This window comes from Meleagris gallopavo, chromosome 4, assembly GCF_905368555.1.
Source record: "Meleagris gallopavo chromosome 4, MGAL_WU_HG_1.1, whole genome shotgun sequence".
Lineage (NCBI taxonomy): Eukaryota > Metazoa > Chordata > Aves > Galliformes > Phasianidae > Meleagris > Meleagris gallopavo.
Genome location: NC_139407.1, coordinates 28,968,226 through 28,985,032, shown reverse-complemented (window position 1 = coordinate 28,985,032; position 16,807 = coordinate 28,968,226). Strand labels below are relative to the sequence as shown.

The 16,807-nt window shown below is 39.6% G+C and overlaps 1 protein-coding gene across 4 annotated transcripts in view; it reads left to right on the top strand.

The window, feature by feature from the left end:
• Window positions 1-15,827, top strand: part of TECRL (trans-2,3-enoyl-CoA reductase like) — a 51,795-nt gene extending 35,968 nt beyond the window's left edge. For 2 of the 4 annotated variants that reach the window (XM_085222631.1, XM_085222630.1), the window contains exons 5-12: window positions 2,847-2,962; window positions 5,507-5,612; window positions 7,302-7,374; window positions 8,535-8,578; window positions 11,911-11,968; window positions 13,202-13,287; window positions 13,714-13,759; window positions 14,687-15,827. In XM_085222631.1, the coding sequence (XP_085078757.1) occupies window positions 2,847-2,962; window positions 5,507-5,612; window positions 7,302-7,374; window positions 8,535-8,578; window positions 11,911-11,968; window positions 13,202-13,287; window positions 13,714-13,759; window positions 14,687-14,814 (657 nt within the window). In that variant the 3' untranslated portion in view covers window positions 14,815-15,827. Of the gene's footprint in view, window positions 1-2,846; window positions 2,963-5,506; window positions 5,613-7,301; window positions 7,424-8,534; window positions 8,579-9,085; window positions 10,443-11,910; window positions 11,969-13,201; window positions 13,288-13,713; window positions 13,760-14,686 lie in introns of those variants that run through there. The other 2 variants (XM_085222633.1, XM_085222632.1) reach the window with 2 other exon arrangements.
• The last annotated feature ends 980 nt before the right edge of the window (window positions 15,828-16,807 follow it).

Genomic DNA, 16,807 nt, shown 5'->3' with positions numbered 1-16,807 from the left:
TCATACATGAGATAATGTAAGACTATGCCAAAAGGCAACATGATACAAGCTTTGGTGCATTGTGCAGGATTACAGAAAGGGCAAGTCGTAAACATTACAGAAAGGAATTAGCTGATGCCTTCATCTGAAGATTGCTAATCCATGGGCTGTTTGTTTGTGAAGGTTCTCTTGCACATTATTCAGGCTTTTTCCACTCCATTCCCTCTATTTATAGTTTCCTTTTGTTCTTTCCTGCCTTTTCCCAAACCGTACACAATATGCTATTAACTCACATCAGAAATCCTTCCACCCCCTGCAGTCATCCTGTTGGGACAGTGTCAGACATTACGCCAGCTGTGCCCACCAGCCAGGAAATTCATCTCTCATTCCCTCTGCACTACAGAGAACAAAACCCTTTAAACACCTCCTTTTACCTCTATCGTATTCATCTCTCCCTCTATATACCCTCTGCCTCACAAAGTGTGGGATTATAACTCCTGACCTGGTCGTTACTTAGTTTAGCAAGGTGTTATGGGCACGATAACCTGAACAAAGGATTAAAAAAGAGATGGGCCTTTGGAAACTCTAGGGAAGGAGGTAGTACCATTCTGCTCAAGCAGAATCCATCGCTGTTTGGCAATTATTTTCCCAATTCTCCCATCATCTCTTGAATGATGGAAATGGACATGAGCAGATTGGAAACTTCTCTATTAGCCTAACTACAGGACATAATGCCAGACACTTGAAAAGATAGGAGAAGGATAAGAGAAATGGACAACATGCGTGATATGAAATAAGAAACATAGAGTGTACAGATGTGGGAAAAAAAAGGGACAGTTTCTTCAGGGAGTTAATGAATTGAATTCTTTTGAGCTATGAACATTGTAATAGAGATATAGCACTCCTTCAGAAAAAGACCTTTGTGTTTATTACGGACCACCATGTCTGGCTGCACCTAATAATCTAGGCAGGCCCACAGGATGGTAAAGAAAAAGTAATTTTCTTCTGAATATTGGCTGTTTCAGCATTTCTGCAGAAGATAAATATTCACTGAAGATCAATAGTAAAAGGATGGTGCTTGTCTTTGATTGTCAGTGGTTAGAACTGATTGCATTTTGGTGTTAATTTAAGACTACTTTCCCTTCCACTTGCTTGAACTTGTAGTATTGGTAGCAGAGTTTCTCTGGAACTCACTTTTCACTTTCAGTGAATTTAAAATCAATGGGATAGAGAAGGAGAGCAGAAGTTGCAGATGGGAGATGGAGCAGAGGGAAACAGAGTGGAACTCATCCAACATGTCGAAAAAAAAAAAGGAACCTCATCTTCTAAAAAGTGAACTCTAATAATCTCAACTATGTTCTAGCAATATGATGCAGTCATGAAAAGGCAAATACAGCTCTGCTGGTCAGACAATACATACTTTGATTGCAAATCTCACAGCTGATCCTAGACCTCGTGTCTCCACCTGGGCGATTAATGTGTTGGATCCATCAATGCCTATATTTTATGTATTAGGTTTTAACAGCAGAGGCAGATTCCTACAGTATTTGTAGAATACTTAGTGCAGTGAGTCCCTAAATTGTTGGGAATAGACCAGTGCAACTGTTAATAAGATGAAAATCCAATAATCCCATAGCTGTGGTGTGTTCTGCAATGATGTGGGCTCCCAGACTAGCCTTGATGAAATGTTTCCATGCTCAAAGGCACACATGCGTTACTGCTCTTGGGATTACGCAGTCTAAACATAGCACAGAAGTCACAGTATCCTGTGGAAAAAAGAATTCGACATTTCTCCTCTAGAGAATGTTCAACTCTCTTACTTTTGGAGACAGTCCAGCTATTAAAGGCCAACATTTCCAAAGCTTCCCCCTGTAGTAGGGGAAAATAAAACAATGCTGGGGATCCCAAAGCAACAAAATCTATTTGCAGAATATTTCAGATGAGAATATTTTCTTTCAAATCTCTTAAGAAGAGAGATAAGAGAAACAGTGCACTGAGGGTCAGAGTGCCTGCCAAATTCTATTTTTGAGAAGGTTAGTCTAAATTGAGTGTTGCTCCCTTAAGCCATAGGTATTCACCTGTTACAGTTCTACAGCAGCACAAGTAGCTCCCCTAGCCTGTTAGTTAGACATCTTTACCCCTTAAGCAATACGATGCACTTGAGTTATGATTTGTCAGTTACCGGCCCTCATAAACACGTAGGATTCTGTAATCCATGCAGGTTGCTTCTGTGGATGCCTGCACAGGGAAGCTTTGAACATCACTGAACAGAGGTTCCAAGCATCATACATCAGGCAGATTGGCTTCACTCTTCCACCCACCACCAAATATTGAGCCATGATCTCTCACTTCCAGAGGACTCTGCAAGCAACCGAGATTCAGAGCTACATTTCCTTCTCTCATACACTGTTGGCTGTAAACTGATGTATCATGTAACCAAAAAAAAAAACCCTCCAAAAAACCCAAAAAAACCTCCCCCCCAAAAAAACAACAACAAAAAACCACCAGCAAAACACAACTTGCCTTCAGTTTCTGAGCCTTCATTTGCAGTGGTATTTACATTCAAAATTGGCATTTGATGGCACAGCCAAAAGTATAAAGATAACTGTGATTTTCACCATCTTCCACAAAATCTTTGTGACTGGGTTAATATTCTGCACAGAAATCTCACTCATTTGCTAGATGGACTTTACTCCTTTGCTAAAGAGACAGGAAAAAAATACCTAGATGTTGTTTATGTCCTCAAAATTAAGCTGAAATAACATTTGAAGGATGAATGGGTGTTGTGGATAGGATCTTTCTTTTTCTCATGCCTTTATTGGTGAAATTTCCCACTCTGATCCAGCTATTTTATTTTTCATTCCTAGTTTTTTCTAACAGAATATACCGGGCCTCTACTAATATACCTGCTCTTTTACATTCGTCTCTCAACTATTTATGATCAAGTGGAAACTACGAAGAACTTCCGCCACCCAGTGGTGCAGTAAGTGACACTCGTGAATCATGTCCTGGGGACAGAGAGCTGGAGGGGTGGATGGTGGCTGGGTATCCAGGACGGGGTGGGAGGCAGCACTCCTTCTCAGCTAGACTGGTTCCAGAGTTCAGAGTTGCAGATTGTTCTCTTCAAGCCTGACTAAAAATAGAGTTACAGTTGCAATGGTCACTGCATCTGCTTGCAATGGGAGATGTAGTATATGCCCCTAATTGTTCGCACTCTAGACACACAGCCTGAACAGGAGGTTAAATAATAATCACAGGGTAGTAGACCCAAAGCCACACTTGACAGAGAGAAGAAGATAAAACTTCAGGTATTCTACCCCTCAGTCTTTTCCCAGTGCCCTCCTACTTGAAGCTGGGTAGTGCCAGCATACAGCACAGCTCTCACCCAGGTAAGAATAAGGAGTTTGAAGAGGTTTGCTTGCCAATAGCCAGGTCATGAACAACTGAGAAACTCAAGAGAAGCACCACAGGAATTCAGAACTATTAATCTGTTTTTTGAAACTAAGCTCTTCAAAGCGTAGTTGTTCTTCAGGGTCACGCAATACATCTGTGAGTTCTGAGAGTTTTAAGAAATAAAACATTCAAGTGACAAACACAAGTGAGAGCTCAGCCAGTATTACAGAAGAGTGAAAAGTGCATACTGTATCTACCTGTACAGGAAAAAAAAAAAAGGAGCATAAATACAGAAGCAGAAATCTGGCACCTTTGCTTCTCTCCATCACTGTAATGGTAAAGAAAAACAAAACAGCTCAGGTATGATACAGTAGTTGCTGACCACAAGGAAATGGGTTGATGGTTGGACTAGATCATCTAGTGGTCTTTCCAATCTTAATGATTCTATGATTCCATTCTATCAAATGTGGCCTGGTTAGTCTGCTAGAATCGAAAAGAAATGAAGAGATGACAGTCAACCAGTATAAACTTTGAGGATCTCAGACAGTTCCAAGCATTTTGCAGGATTCTAGAAGAGATCTGCTTGATGAGAGAGATCAAGAACTGCTACAGATGAGAAAGTGGCAAGCAGTAAAGCATGGTAGCTGCCAAGAAGGCTCCAGGCTCTGCACCACGGTGGGAATTCTCACACTAAGGAATGCAGTTGAGTTTGATTCTCCTCATTCTGGGAGCATTAGTGGGAGGGAGGGTAAAAAGTGGTCAAGGAAAACCAAGAACGCTGGAATAGAAAGGGTACACAGGAAGCCTGAAGAAATAATGCAGCTTTCCTCTAGCATTCTTTTTCTATACTGTAATTGCAGGATTGAGGGAGCTGGTATACAGCAGAGAAACACACTGAGTGATGCTGCCATTCACAGATGGAGAAACAGAGGCTTGGAGAGAAGCTAAGGAACTTAGTGGGAATGAGAATACAGAATAGCTGAATTCCAAGCCAAAGCCTTCCTTCTTTTGCTCATTTACTTAGAAGAGATAGTTTTCAGTAGCTCGGAACAGACAAATTTCAGAAAAAAGTTCAACCAGGCAGGAGGTATTCAGAATCATTGAAGTGACTGCTCCTTAATGGATGCACGTTTGAGGTCCACATCTTAAGCCAAATTAATTTTAAAATTCCCAGCAAAGCTGGAAGTTTGCTCTGGCCTTTGGTTAAGTAGTTAATCATTTGAAATTTTCTTAGCTCAAATCTCTCTGGTTTAATTACTTTGAAATTGTTTAATCTTTGACTTTGGATACCATACAAGATGCATAAAAGTATTTGGGATTTCACATGCAGAAAACCACTTTTCATTTATGTTTTATAATTGGTTTGCACTGAGACAGACTCTGGTAGTACGGTAAATGTAACTAAGATAAAATACCACAAGAAATCACTCTTGACATTTGTTTTTGAAGCTCAGTCTCTAAGAGCTTCAACTCATTCTCTGAAGCAAATCAGCAGCACCTGATATTGCTTCATAATCTTCCTCAAAAGAGAATCAGTATAATAATTTCTACAACAATTACTTCAGTTCTTTGTAACAGGGAACAAAAAACTCATCAGAATGGATTAACTTTGCAACAAAATCTCATTTTGTGTCCGTAAGGAAATGAAATACAAACTACTGCCATGCAGCTTGTCAAGTTGGCAAAGGACAAGGAAACCATTCAGAAGCTATTCAGAATGTTTTTAAATGTCAGACACATCCTGCAGGAACATTAAGGTAGCCTTAAAACATGGGAGACTTCTTTTGGAAAAGCACGGCAGATGTCTGCTTGTATACACAGCTGTCCTGCTTTAATGTCCTGTCAGGGCGATGCATCACACTGAGAGCTCGAGGAGCTCTTTTTAATTCAAGGCTAGTAAAAAGAAGCTGTTCCTATGCAAAATGAAGGCAACTTTGTATAGTACTGAAAAATTATTCCATTAATCTTTGATTCCAGATGCTTCAATTAAGACAAAATCTTAAATCTCACGATTTCACTGTTTAAGAATATTAGTCCTTAACTCTTTTTGTGTCATTAAACTGTGAAATAATAAAAATCAATCTTTCATTTACCTTCATTTCCTTTATTTCTTCTTTTTTTTTTTTTCTTCCAGCTTGGCTTGCTTCTGCCATTGTTTGCACTACGTCAGACATCTTCTGGAGACGTTATTTGTTCACAAGTTTTCTGGAGAGCACACTCCTCTGAAAAATATGATAAAGGTGACTGTGTATCTCATTTTGTGTAAGAGAGAATATCCTCACATTGAGGCAACCTTGGAAGAAGATAGGAAAATAAAAAATAGTTTATTTTCTAGCTCAATAAATAATGATTAGTCAAAATATAAATATAGCAAAAAATCTCAGGGCCTTGTCCCCAGGAACATGAACTGAAATCAATGTCCGTTTTAGCTACTGCATGTCAGTGTCCACTTTGATTCATCCACCCAAGGGGCTGGTTGTCATGTCAGGATATTTTTCAGATTGAATGCTATTTTATTATGAGATACGGTGCTGCAACAATGAACAATGCTGACAGTATCACACTCCACTTCCTTGGTGCAATATAAATACAGAGTAAGAGACAGCCTTTGCATTAGGAAGTTAAAATGAAGTTACAAATAAATTATAAATATATCCCTTATTCTATAAATGGAAGCACCAGGAAAGAAGATATCAAGCTGCCTAAAGTCTTCTGTCTCCTGAACTGCAGCCATGTATCATTATCTCACAGGCTCTCCTTCCTTTTATTTCACGTATTCAAAACTCATTTTGCATCACCCCATTTCCCCATGCGGAAAGAGCCTTCCTTGAAAGTTCTGCAATACATAGAGCATTTCAGTGAAGGTGATAAACATACGGCCAGGATAGGCGACTTGACTCAGAAAAGTGCTAATGAGAATCCCAGCCATGAATGCTGTGATGCAATACAAAAAAAACAATAAAGAGGTATATAAGCTAGAGCACCTACATGGCTTTGGAGCCAGTGCTGCTTCTAAAGTGATTCATGCATGTGGGAATTAAAGACCCACAGTAACTTATTCCCATGTGTCTGTGATTAATGCACTTTCTACAAAAGGCATAGAAAAATTATAAAGAGAAAGCCTGCTCCCATACTTTGGGATGGAGCTGTAGCCAGCCCCAGCTCACTGCTCTCCCTGAGATGGTACAGTGTGGACACATAGAAAAGCTTTATCCAGTCTCCATGATTGTCTCAGTTGGTGGGCTGGTGAGTATGGACTTCTCCCTTGTAGAAAGGATGAGAGATGTGACCCTTAAAAAGGACAGGAACACAATCAGATTATCTCTGCTGAGGCCTTCCCAAGCCTTTGGTCACCAGGCAAAGTTGGGGTGCTGCTTTTTCACAAGTCGATGTAGCAGAGCTGAATCCACGCTGGTAGATGACATGTAGCTCAAAGGCACTGCACACCTTTTTTCAGCAGGGTTAAAATTGGTTTATTTGATTTTGCTCTTTATTATCTCAGCTGGTTTAGTGTTCTGTTTGGCTAGATCTATCTTGCCTGGAAATGCTAAGTTTATGGTATTGTCACAGCTCAACTCTTTTAACCAGCCCTAGGCTTTTAATAGTTCTACTCAGAGAAATATGCCCTTCAGTGCAAGAATCAAATAAGGAGAAGAAAACAAATGTCAGTTCCTACAACAGGGATGAAAAACATTCAACAGGCACTGAAAAATTTACACAGTGCATCCTTTTTTTTTAATTTATTTTTAGTGGCTTCATAACATCTTAGAAGATCTATATTCTGTATATTCTCAAGAAGCAGCTGCAAAGCCTTTCAGTAGTCATTTGGGTTTTGTACATAGTAGAATTTATAGTTACAGTTCATACGTGTTTATCACCCTTTCTAACAACAAAAAAATATATATATATATGTTTTTTGTCCATTCCAGGGCTGTGTCTTTTACTGGGGATTCACTTCTTGGATTGCATATTACATCAACCATCCCCGATATACGCCACCGTGTATGTATAAGCAGAGCACAAAACTGACCTTGGTTTTAAGAAGTTTTTGGTGAGCAACCTCAAATCCTACAAAATCAGTAGATGTTCTGGCCCCAGATCCTTTCAAAATAGAACATAAATTCTATTTTAATTTGCTGTGGTTCATTAGAAGATATTTGAATTTGGTGTGGCTTTAACAGTAATGATGCAAACAAGGCTGAAGGTTTCCAAGACATGTTTTTACCTGCCGGGACCATCAGTTCAGTAGGTGCAGCTTGAAGCCAGACACCAGGTTTATACCTTTAATGTCTAATTGTTTGCCACTTCTTTAAAACAACACTGATAGGTAAATATGGTCAATGCTGGATCACCACCTCTTTGGCATGTATTAGTAAAAAAAAAAAAAGATAAGGATTGTTCTGGATGCTGGAGATGGTGACCTCTACAGCCATATCCACAGATGGTCATATTGGGGACAGATAAATAAAGGCAAGGAGGAGCTGTACACTAAACCAGGCTGACAAAGGGCCTATGAAGAACATCTGTTTAGCAGCTACATGCTCAGCTGCTGCTAAGTGCTACCTGTTCTGGGAAGAATTTTTAGGATATGCCCTTGACAACATAGAGGAGTTGTGTACCAGTCAGAGAAAAAGGGTTCTCAAACGTAAAGGCTTGAGGAATCTTGTTCAGTGGAGTGAGGGACATGCACATGTTTTGTGGCCTTCAGTCGTGACCACAGTTTGTAGGAAAATTGTAATCTTTGGAGACGAACACCCTACAGTACTGCTAATGGAGATAGAAGGCTGGGTACAGGAAGTCATATGGACAGAACTGCTATTTCCAGCCTGTTTCTTCCATTGACGTTCACTTTTTTCCTTCTCATACCTTTCCAAGGAATATAACAACACCAACTGCTTTAACAAAGCAATTGAATGTAGGAAGCTGGCAAATATTAGAAAAAGTTAGGTGAAAATTACCTTGGGATCAGTGGTGAAGAGACTGGCATTTCTGGAGTGACTATACTATTTGCATTGTCTTCATATTGTGTGATAATATCCACTCTTTATGCAGACTCTGTCAGGAAAGACGTATTTCTGCTTCTCAGCACTAGATTAATTTCACCCATAGCAAACCATGTGCATACTGTAAAATTCAATTTATAATTTCATTCTATTTTCTAGCATTTGGCCACAGACAAGTTTCTCTTGCTGCCCTTGCTTTTCTGGTAAGTGTAAAGTAAAACTTTTATAAATTATTCTGCAATAGGAAGAACTCGTGGTTTAGCAAAATGCAGTAATGCTGCTATGCATGTCTATTTATACAGGTCCACTTCTGCAGTCCTGTGTCATTTGACTGGAATTAGTTATATTAAGGATATTAAGGTTTCTGGGCCAGCAAGTCTCCTAGTATTATTTGCCTTAATGTAATGCATTGTATGTGAGAGCAGTGAGAAATATGTCAGAGTCATAATCATGCAAAACACTAATATTTAGACAGATTGGAACTTGAAGGCTCTAAAACAGAAGAAGCTATCCTAAGCAGAGTTAGAAGTAGTAATGCATACCCTGAAAGATTTAATCATCCCTCCCAGAATGGGTGAAGCCAAGGAGAGTGCAGGAGATGAAGGATTTTTTGGCAGCATTTGTTTTTCAGCAGTTTTGAGCTTGCCTTTGTGTATAATTAGCTATAATTAGATAAACCCCTTTTCAGGTGTTGCGTTTATATTTTTCAGCAGATTGGAAGGAGATCATAGAATCATTAGGATTGGATAAGACCACTAAGATCATCTAATCCAACTGTCAGCCCACCACCACTGTGCCCACTAACTATGTCCTTCAGATAAGGGTACTTCCTGGTATTTGGGCAGCTTTCCATTTTGGGCAGAAATGCTGGCTGTGAGCATTTTGGTCTCATGAAAACAGAGTGATGCCATGAGCAGTCAGGGTGGCTTTAGAAGACTGATGTCCTTGGAGGTCTTCGTAAGAAATAATTCACCTGATTCATTTATGAGAAAACTTTTCTAAGATGCCCGCATTCAACACAAATTGAAAGAAATTGCCTCTTGAGAGAATTAAATGCCTGTAAATTAGATGGTGAGGGGGAGAAGTTCAGTAGGTTCTTCATGTGAAATAAAAGAAAATGCATAGCTTCAACCACAGATCACTCAGAGTGCAGCACTTGCTGAACATGATGTTTCAATGAACCTATTGTCCTGAGACAGAGGCTGAGTAAGAAATTCTCACGTGTATATTCTCTTCTGTCCTCTACTGGCATTGCAGTTGGAAATAGGCTGAGTATTAACTACCCGAACAAGCATAGGTAACTGAAGCATTCAGCCTCTTTAAAAATCAGCTGCAGATCAATTTACAGAAATAAAACAGCAAGAGGACACAGTAATGCATCTTTGTCCTTCAGGCAAACACTGTTCAGAGATGCATTCAAACAACCCCTTATTAAAATTTGAATGCTTTCCTAAATCAGAACCCTTAAAGACCACAGTTCTGGCAGTACTTGTCTGGGGTTTGGCCATGCAGTCCTCAGCTTTTCCTGCGCAAATAAGGTATAGCAAAGACGTACAGGATGCTCTGAGGAAGGAGTCTGCACACCCAAACAGCTGGCGCTGTGCAGCTGCTGTAATAATCCCACATTATTATAGGGTCAGGCGGCTGTGGTGGGTAGCGGTGTACCTGAAGCCTTCCCAAGTTCAGGGATTACTTGAAGCCAAGCAAACTGACTATTCAGTGCTACCAGTAAAACTAACTTATAACAGAATCTCTGCTCACAAAAAGCCATTCTTTTCTATTGAAACTTCTACGGAAAAGTGTATGCTGAAGCCCGGAGAAGAGCCTGGTTGAGGGTGTTTGATATAAAATAGGGCCATCCCCTTCAGATCTGCACCAGCAACTGTCTGTTGTCTGAATTCTTACAGCTCTTTTGAGAAATTCACAGCCATGGAAACACAAACTTTCGCTTTCAGACTTCGTGCTGGCAGATTCCCCAACAGTTTAAAACAGCAATATACAAAAGAAAGTGATTTGAAGCTGTTTTCAGAGGATTCTAAAACTTATGAATAAAATGTTTGAAAGATTTATTTTTCCTCTTTTAAGGCCTTTAATACATGTCTTTAGTACATATCCTGATTTAAGTGCATACATCTGCAGCTGCTGTAAACAACAGTACAGAGTAATTGGAAGAGTGTCAGCAGGCTCTTCTGAAGGATTCTCCTATTTAGAGAAATTACTCAAAGCTGGGATGGTTATCTCACAAGGTTGTAAAGATAGGAAATGTTATGTAGACTTCAACAGTCCAACATTATAAAGATGGCAAGGCTTCTTTCAGCAGTTCTTCATTGCCCCACATTTAACATTTCTGAGACACTAAGGACTAGCTGACATTTAAGCAGTTCTTGACATCGAGCATTACCAGCCACATTTCTCAACAAGGACATAAGAGCTACTTATGAGCAGAATCCAGCTGTAGAGTCAGGTAAGACAATAGGAATCCCTACAGAAATGCCCTTTGCTTTTTAAACTTTTAATTGACTATGGAATTAGTAGGTGTTATCTGTAGAGCATGAATCTGTTTTGCTCTACAGTAACTGGTGGTAGAACCCAAAGGAATGGCATGGAGATGCACTGGGAGGGGATTGGGTTGGGTGTAAGGAAAAGTTTCTTCTCCAGAGGGCAGTGGGCATGGCACTGAGCTGCCAGAACTCAAGAAGCATTTGGACAACACTCTCATAGCGTCTGATTTTGGGTACCGTGTGGAGCCGGGGGTAGGACATAATGGTCCCTCTGTGTCCTTTCCAACTCTGGATATTCTGTGATTCTGTAATGTCAGTATGAATTCTTTAAACTTTGAAACCTTTTTCTTTGAAGTAATAATAAACAATTATGTTCCCAGCTCATAATCAGAAATACCTAATGCTGTGGATAGAATTATAACTTCTGATACAACATCTTATCTCAGAATTTCCTTTTCTGCCAGTTTAACGTTCTATATCTGGTGTTTATGACAGATGATAGCCAGTTAGCTGTAAATGAAAAAAAAAATCACACAAAAGGACTGCAGGGTTAGACCCATGACTACCTATTCATGCAGAATAACAGCTTTGCTAATAGAAGATCTGGTTTAAACTTTCCAAACAAAAAACACAGAAATATCTCTGCCAAAGGGGGGAAGAATTTTCTTCAGCAATGCTATCTACAATTTTCTTTCCGATAAGGGCATCTTTCGATATAAAATGAAATTACGCTGTCACCACTGAAATGCATAGAATGCATTTCCCATGGGGTGGGTGCAGAAGTCCTTCTGGGGTACACATCTTTGTTGGAAGAAGCCCTGAGCAGTCTGAGGTTGTGGTTGGCAAACCGGCCCACAATAGAGGGTTGGAGCTGGATGGGCTTTAAGGTCCCTTCAAACTCAGGCCATTCTACAGTTCTATGATTCTATAGTTCTGGAGGCAAAGACTAAGTGTGGAGTGGAGATTCTGGTTATGCTCTGTAACACAGCCATCATTTTTGGCTGAACTGAAAATATGTTTTTAATGTCTTGCAGATGTGTGAAGCTGGAAATCACTTTATCAACGTAGCATTAGCTCACCAAAATCATTCAGGTCTGTTTTATATTTGTCTATTAAAGACTGAAGTGTGCTTAACCTATCCGTCTTCTACTGATATACAGTAATTTATGTATATACAAGCACAGAATAGAGAAAGATTAAGTAGGTGCCTTGCCATCAGTGCAATGTGTTCAAAATAAATGTGGTGACAAGGAAACATTAGCAACACTGTTGTTGTTCCAAAACTTGTAGCTAATTTATCTTAGTTATAAAACCTACAATTTAAATATGTATTTAAGCACGGAATTTCTCTAAAGCATCCTATTAACTGGCAACAGAGAATTTCATTTGAAATCAGTTTCAGAAGTTTAAAAACTATATTGCGGACTTTCTATAGATATAACCATCTCATGCACAGATACATATACAGATAAGTACAAATACACAAAGAGAAACCCACATGTGGGCATGTAAGTGTGCACGTGCAGGCTCTTAAACACTGCTACAAGCATGGGTTTTTCATGATCTTTTGTACCTTGAGAATAAAAAGCATATAGACCAGATAGATATACTGCATATACTGGAAAATAAAATATATTTTCAGATAATAACAGTGTAATTACTCACAACAGCATTCTTTTCAAGAAAATACCTCACCATGGTACAGATCAACTTCATACACTGAAGTCTAAAGCAGTTTAAAAGAACCAAAAGCAAAATATTCTTATTTGATTTTAGCATTCTCAGTGTCTAAAGGCATTAAAAATAGCGCTGTTGCCAGAACTCAAAAGTGAAACACACTGTGTATAAGCATAATTGTTGGTGTACAGAGCCTTGCTCTTAGTCCTGGAGTTGTTTTCCTGTTCTACTCAAGGATGAAGGATGAGCATGCAAGAGGGGACAGGTTCATGTTCCTGAGTCAGGCTGAATAAGACAGCCACGTCGTTTATATCCCAGAAGAGTGCCCTTAGGCCTCTCCTTCCGGCTACTCCGCGTTAAACTACTTGTTTCTCTCTTTCTCTGAACAAAGGTTTTATCCTTTGGACATGCTAAACCTTTCCTGTAAAAACCAACACATGGCTCACTAAACAGTGCTCTCACTGGGAAAAATGCAGCTTTTTCTGTCTCAAATATTTCACACCATTTTCTGACTATAGTTGTACTTTGGAAATGCCAGCCAAAGTGATGCCTGTTACACAGGCAAATTATTAGAAGGCCATATTCTCCTCCCTGTAATAAAACCATGTTTGTTTTTTTCTTGCTTTTTCCCCCCTCTCTTTTGTAAAGGAAACAAAGCCTGTTTTCCAAGTCCAACCTACAACCCCTTCACGTGGCTCTTCTTGCTGGTATCCTGTCCCAACTATACTTATGAGGTACATAACTTTCTCCTACCTATTTGCAAAGGGTGGGCTGTTATATTGAATAACACTGTGTTTCAGCACATCTGCCACTCTCCATCCATTTCCCTGTACACCAACCATTCTGTTCTCTGTTTCAGAGTCTCCTTGTTCCCACAAATGCTTCTCCACCAGATCTCTTTCCTCATGCCACTATCATGACTACGTATATATTCACCTGCACTCCAGACTCCCCACAGATCAAACAGTTAACCACCCACCCCTTCACCCTCATCCAGCCCATTGGGCCATCCCTTTCCAGCCATTTTTCCTCTCCCCTGTGGAGTGCAAGTGTCAGGGTCTTTTTCCAGGGAAAGCTCTTAGGGAAGCGGTCACTTCCAAAAGCTTTCCCTTTTGCTTTATTTAAATATACAATTAACAGTGTCTTTTCCTCTGCAACAGGTTGGGTCTTGGATTAGTTTCACGGTAATGACACAAACCCTGCCAGGTAGGTTTGAAACAGAACAAAGACAGCTTCAAAACTATTTGCGGAGATGATTTCTGTAAATCTAAAATGTGTCACAAACTTACATCATGTGAAATATTGCCATCAAATCTCCCTCGTGACATGACTGTATGGACCTTCAAAGTGCTCCCCTCGGAAAGCTGTAGGGAGCATGAGCACTACTGAAATACCCCATGAGCTTCCTTTGATCAAAACATGCTCTCTGCTTTTTATGAAGTACTGTTATTTCTTCAGTTTTCACAGTGAAAAACCTTGAAATTTAATTAAAAAAAAAATTGTAATTTCATTTACAGTCAAACATTTTTAATATAGGGAACATTCGTTTCACTTAAACCTGAAATGATACTTCTAATAGGGACAGGAAAACAGACATACTTAGTAGTTCCAATGACTAAAGATGCACACAAGTTGTTAACATTTCTCCATTTGCTTATATCAAACAACCAGCTCATAACAACAACCTGATTAGCAGCATCTGCAAATCTTGCTCAGTATTTTCCTGCATCCTTAGAGACCTAAATACCTATACAAATATGGTCCCTGGGACTGAGCTTTCCAGAACATTCACTTTTTAATTCTCTCTCCATTTCAAAATAGAAACCAATAAAAGTTACTCACAGAAGTAGCCCCACTTTGCTTACAAGTGAAAAAAAAGAGGAATTTCAGAAGCAGATTAAATTCTGTTCTGACAAAATAAAGAGATAATGAAGTTTTGTTTGAAAAGGTAAAAATATTTGTGCTGCACGTCCAGGCGTGGAAATTACCTGAAAATGTAGGGATGCTGCAGGGGCAGAAAGTAGCCAAGTGCAGAAGAAACTGCAGACTGTTTTGTAAACCCTCATATACTCACAGAAGCAAACACTAAAAGAAAACGATCCTTTCTTTTTTCTTTTTCTTTTAACTCATTAGTCGGCATTTTTGCTTTCCTGATGGTCATCCAGATGTCTCTCTGGGCCCAAAAGAAACACAAGCTGTACCTGAAGAAATTTTATCCAGAGGTGCGCAGAAAAGCAGCCATGATTCCTATCGTCTTCTGAGCTCTTAGTGAAAGCTGAAGCCTAAGTGTATACAGTTCAACAGCTAACTCAGAGTAAATGAGCCATTTAATTCACCAACCGAAGTGTATCTGAGGAAGCACTACTGGATACCTTTTTCAGAGAATTAGCAGATTAAAAAGCTTCTAATTAAGTGGAAAAAAAACAAAACCAAACCAAACCAAGCCTCTCTTCAATTCCTGATTCCTGCTAAAAGATATTTAATTAGATTTTTTGCATGGAGCTAATTGGGAAAGGATGAGAAAATTTTTTATATTCAGTTTTAGGCTAGTACTTATCTGGTTTAAATGGGCATGGAGGTTGTTAAAATTAATGAAATACATACACCTCATCTGCGTGATTTTAAGGTTTGGTGTTAGATGTTGACCAGATTCTCAGATTTTTGCATCAGAAGTTGTTTCCCAGCCTCATTTCTATTAAATTGCACAGAAACAGCCTGTTCTGCCTTAAATCCTCTAAAGCATCACAACAAAGAATGATTGCTATACTGCTAAAACAGTTTAGTTTTACAAAGCTTTTCCTTCTTTCTTTTTTTTAATTGAATCCAAGAGCAAGTTGTTCAATGCAAATTGGCTTCAAATGGTCACTGCAGAGAAGTCTGGTTCTCTTTCATTTTCAGGCAGGTGGATCAGCCCCATAGTCTTAGGGGGGGACAGTTTGTGAGGTGCTACCAGAATGACTCAAGATACAAGAAGCACAGTTAGCTTAGGCCAAATAAGCACCTCCAGGAGCTGTTTACCTCCGTGCATTATTTGTTGGTCATTCAATATGTGAGGATGGGAGAGAAGGGTGTCAGCTCCTGTAGCAAATGACTGAAGTTTTAAAATCAGGTAAAGAGCAAAGACTAGGTATAAACAAATGATGATACACTATAGCAGACTGAAAAAAATACGCGTGGCTGATATTTTGGGATGTGGTCTTGAATTGCTAAAACTACTTTAAATTGTGTCAAGCTGCTTCATGAATAGCAATAAATCCAACTTTGTGCACATTCATGGATCTTTCTGTGTTACTCTGTCTCCTGGGATTTTCAGGGAAAGTTCTGATCACAGATAACTTATCTTTCTACATTCACCTAATCTCAGTAATCTCAGCCACAAGCATCATTCACCTTCTGAACCAAAACCATTGTCCTCACACAAACATTTTCTTGAGAAAATTTGCTGGACTGCTAATTACCTGGGAAAAAAAGATTCCTTCTTGAGCTCTAAATATGCTGATATTTCTTGTACTATTGGAGGAAATAAATGGTTAACTGCAAATACTTCTGGCAGTATTTTCTATTCAGTGCAGACCTAATTTTCTCAGATTTAATATGACCCATCACATGAAACCCAGTTACCCCTCACTTTGGCAACTTTATATGAAGTTAGTTTACAGGCATTGCTTAGGATGTTACCATCACAGCACGCTGCATGCACTGGTATACATGAGAAAATCATCATTTTGCAATCTTGCTTCTCTGTGGGGCCTTGAAGTTTACTAATTGCAACAAAAATCCAATCTTTTCCTTTTGAAGTAGGTCCCTGATTCCATTATCCTTAGCTTTTGCACCTGGAAGGTTGTTGGACTGCATGGCAGTGAACCTCATCTTTCCCCATGTCTAATTCCAAGACTTCCAAGCCGAGGTAGCCTAAAGTTGGGCCTTCAGTGTCACAGGCTTTTTTTCCTGCTTTTGTGGCCTGCTTTTGCTATGAAAAGCCAATGTGGAAAAGAGCAGGCACCAACTCAGGCTCTGTGGTGGTGCAAGAAAACCCTGTGATGGGGAAGTGATGTGGCAGATGCTCCTGTACACAGCCTGGCAGCCTGCATGTGGATGCCCCGTTTGAAAGAGCTCTTAAGACCCAGCCACATGCTTGTCTTATAAGGCAGTTACCACATCCTCTCAGTTGACAGGACTGAAAATTATCTCAGTGATTTCATCATTCCATAGGACACTGAAAGCAGAAGTGAATAGGCAGATGGTCACCCTTTT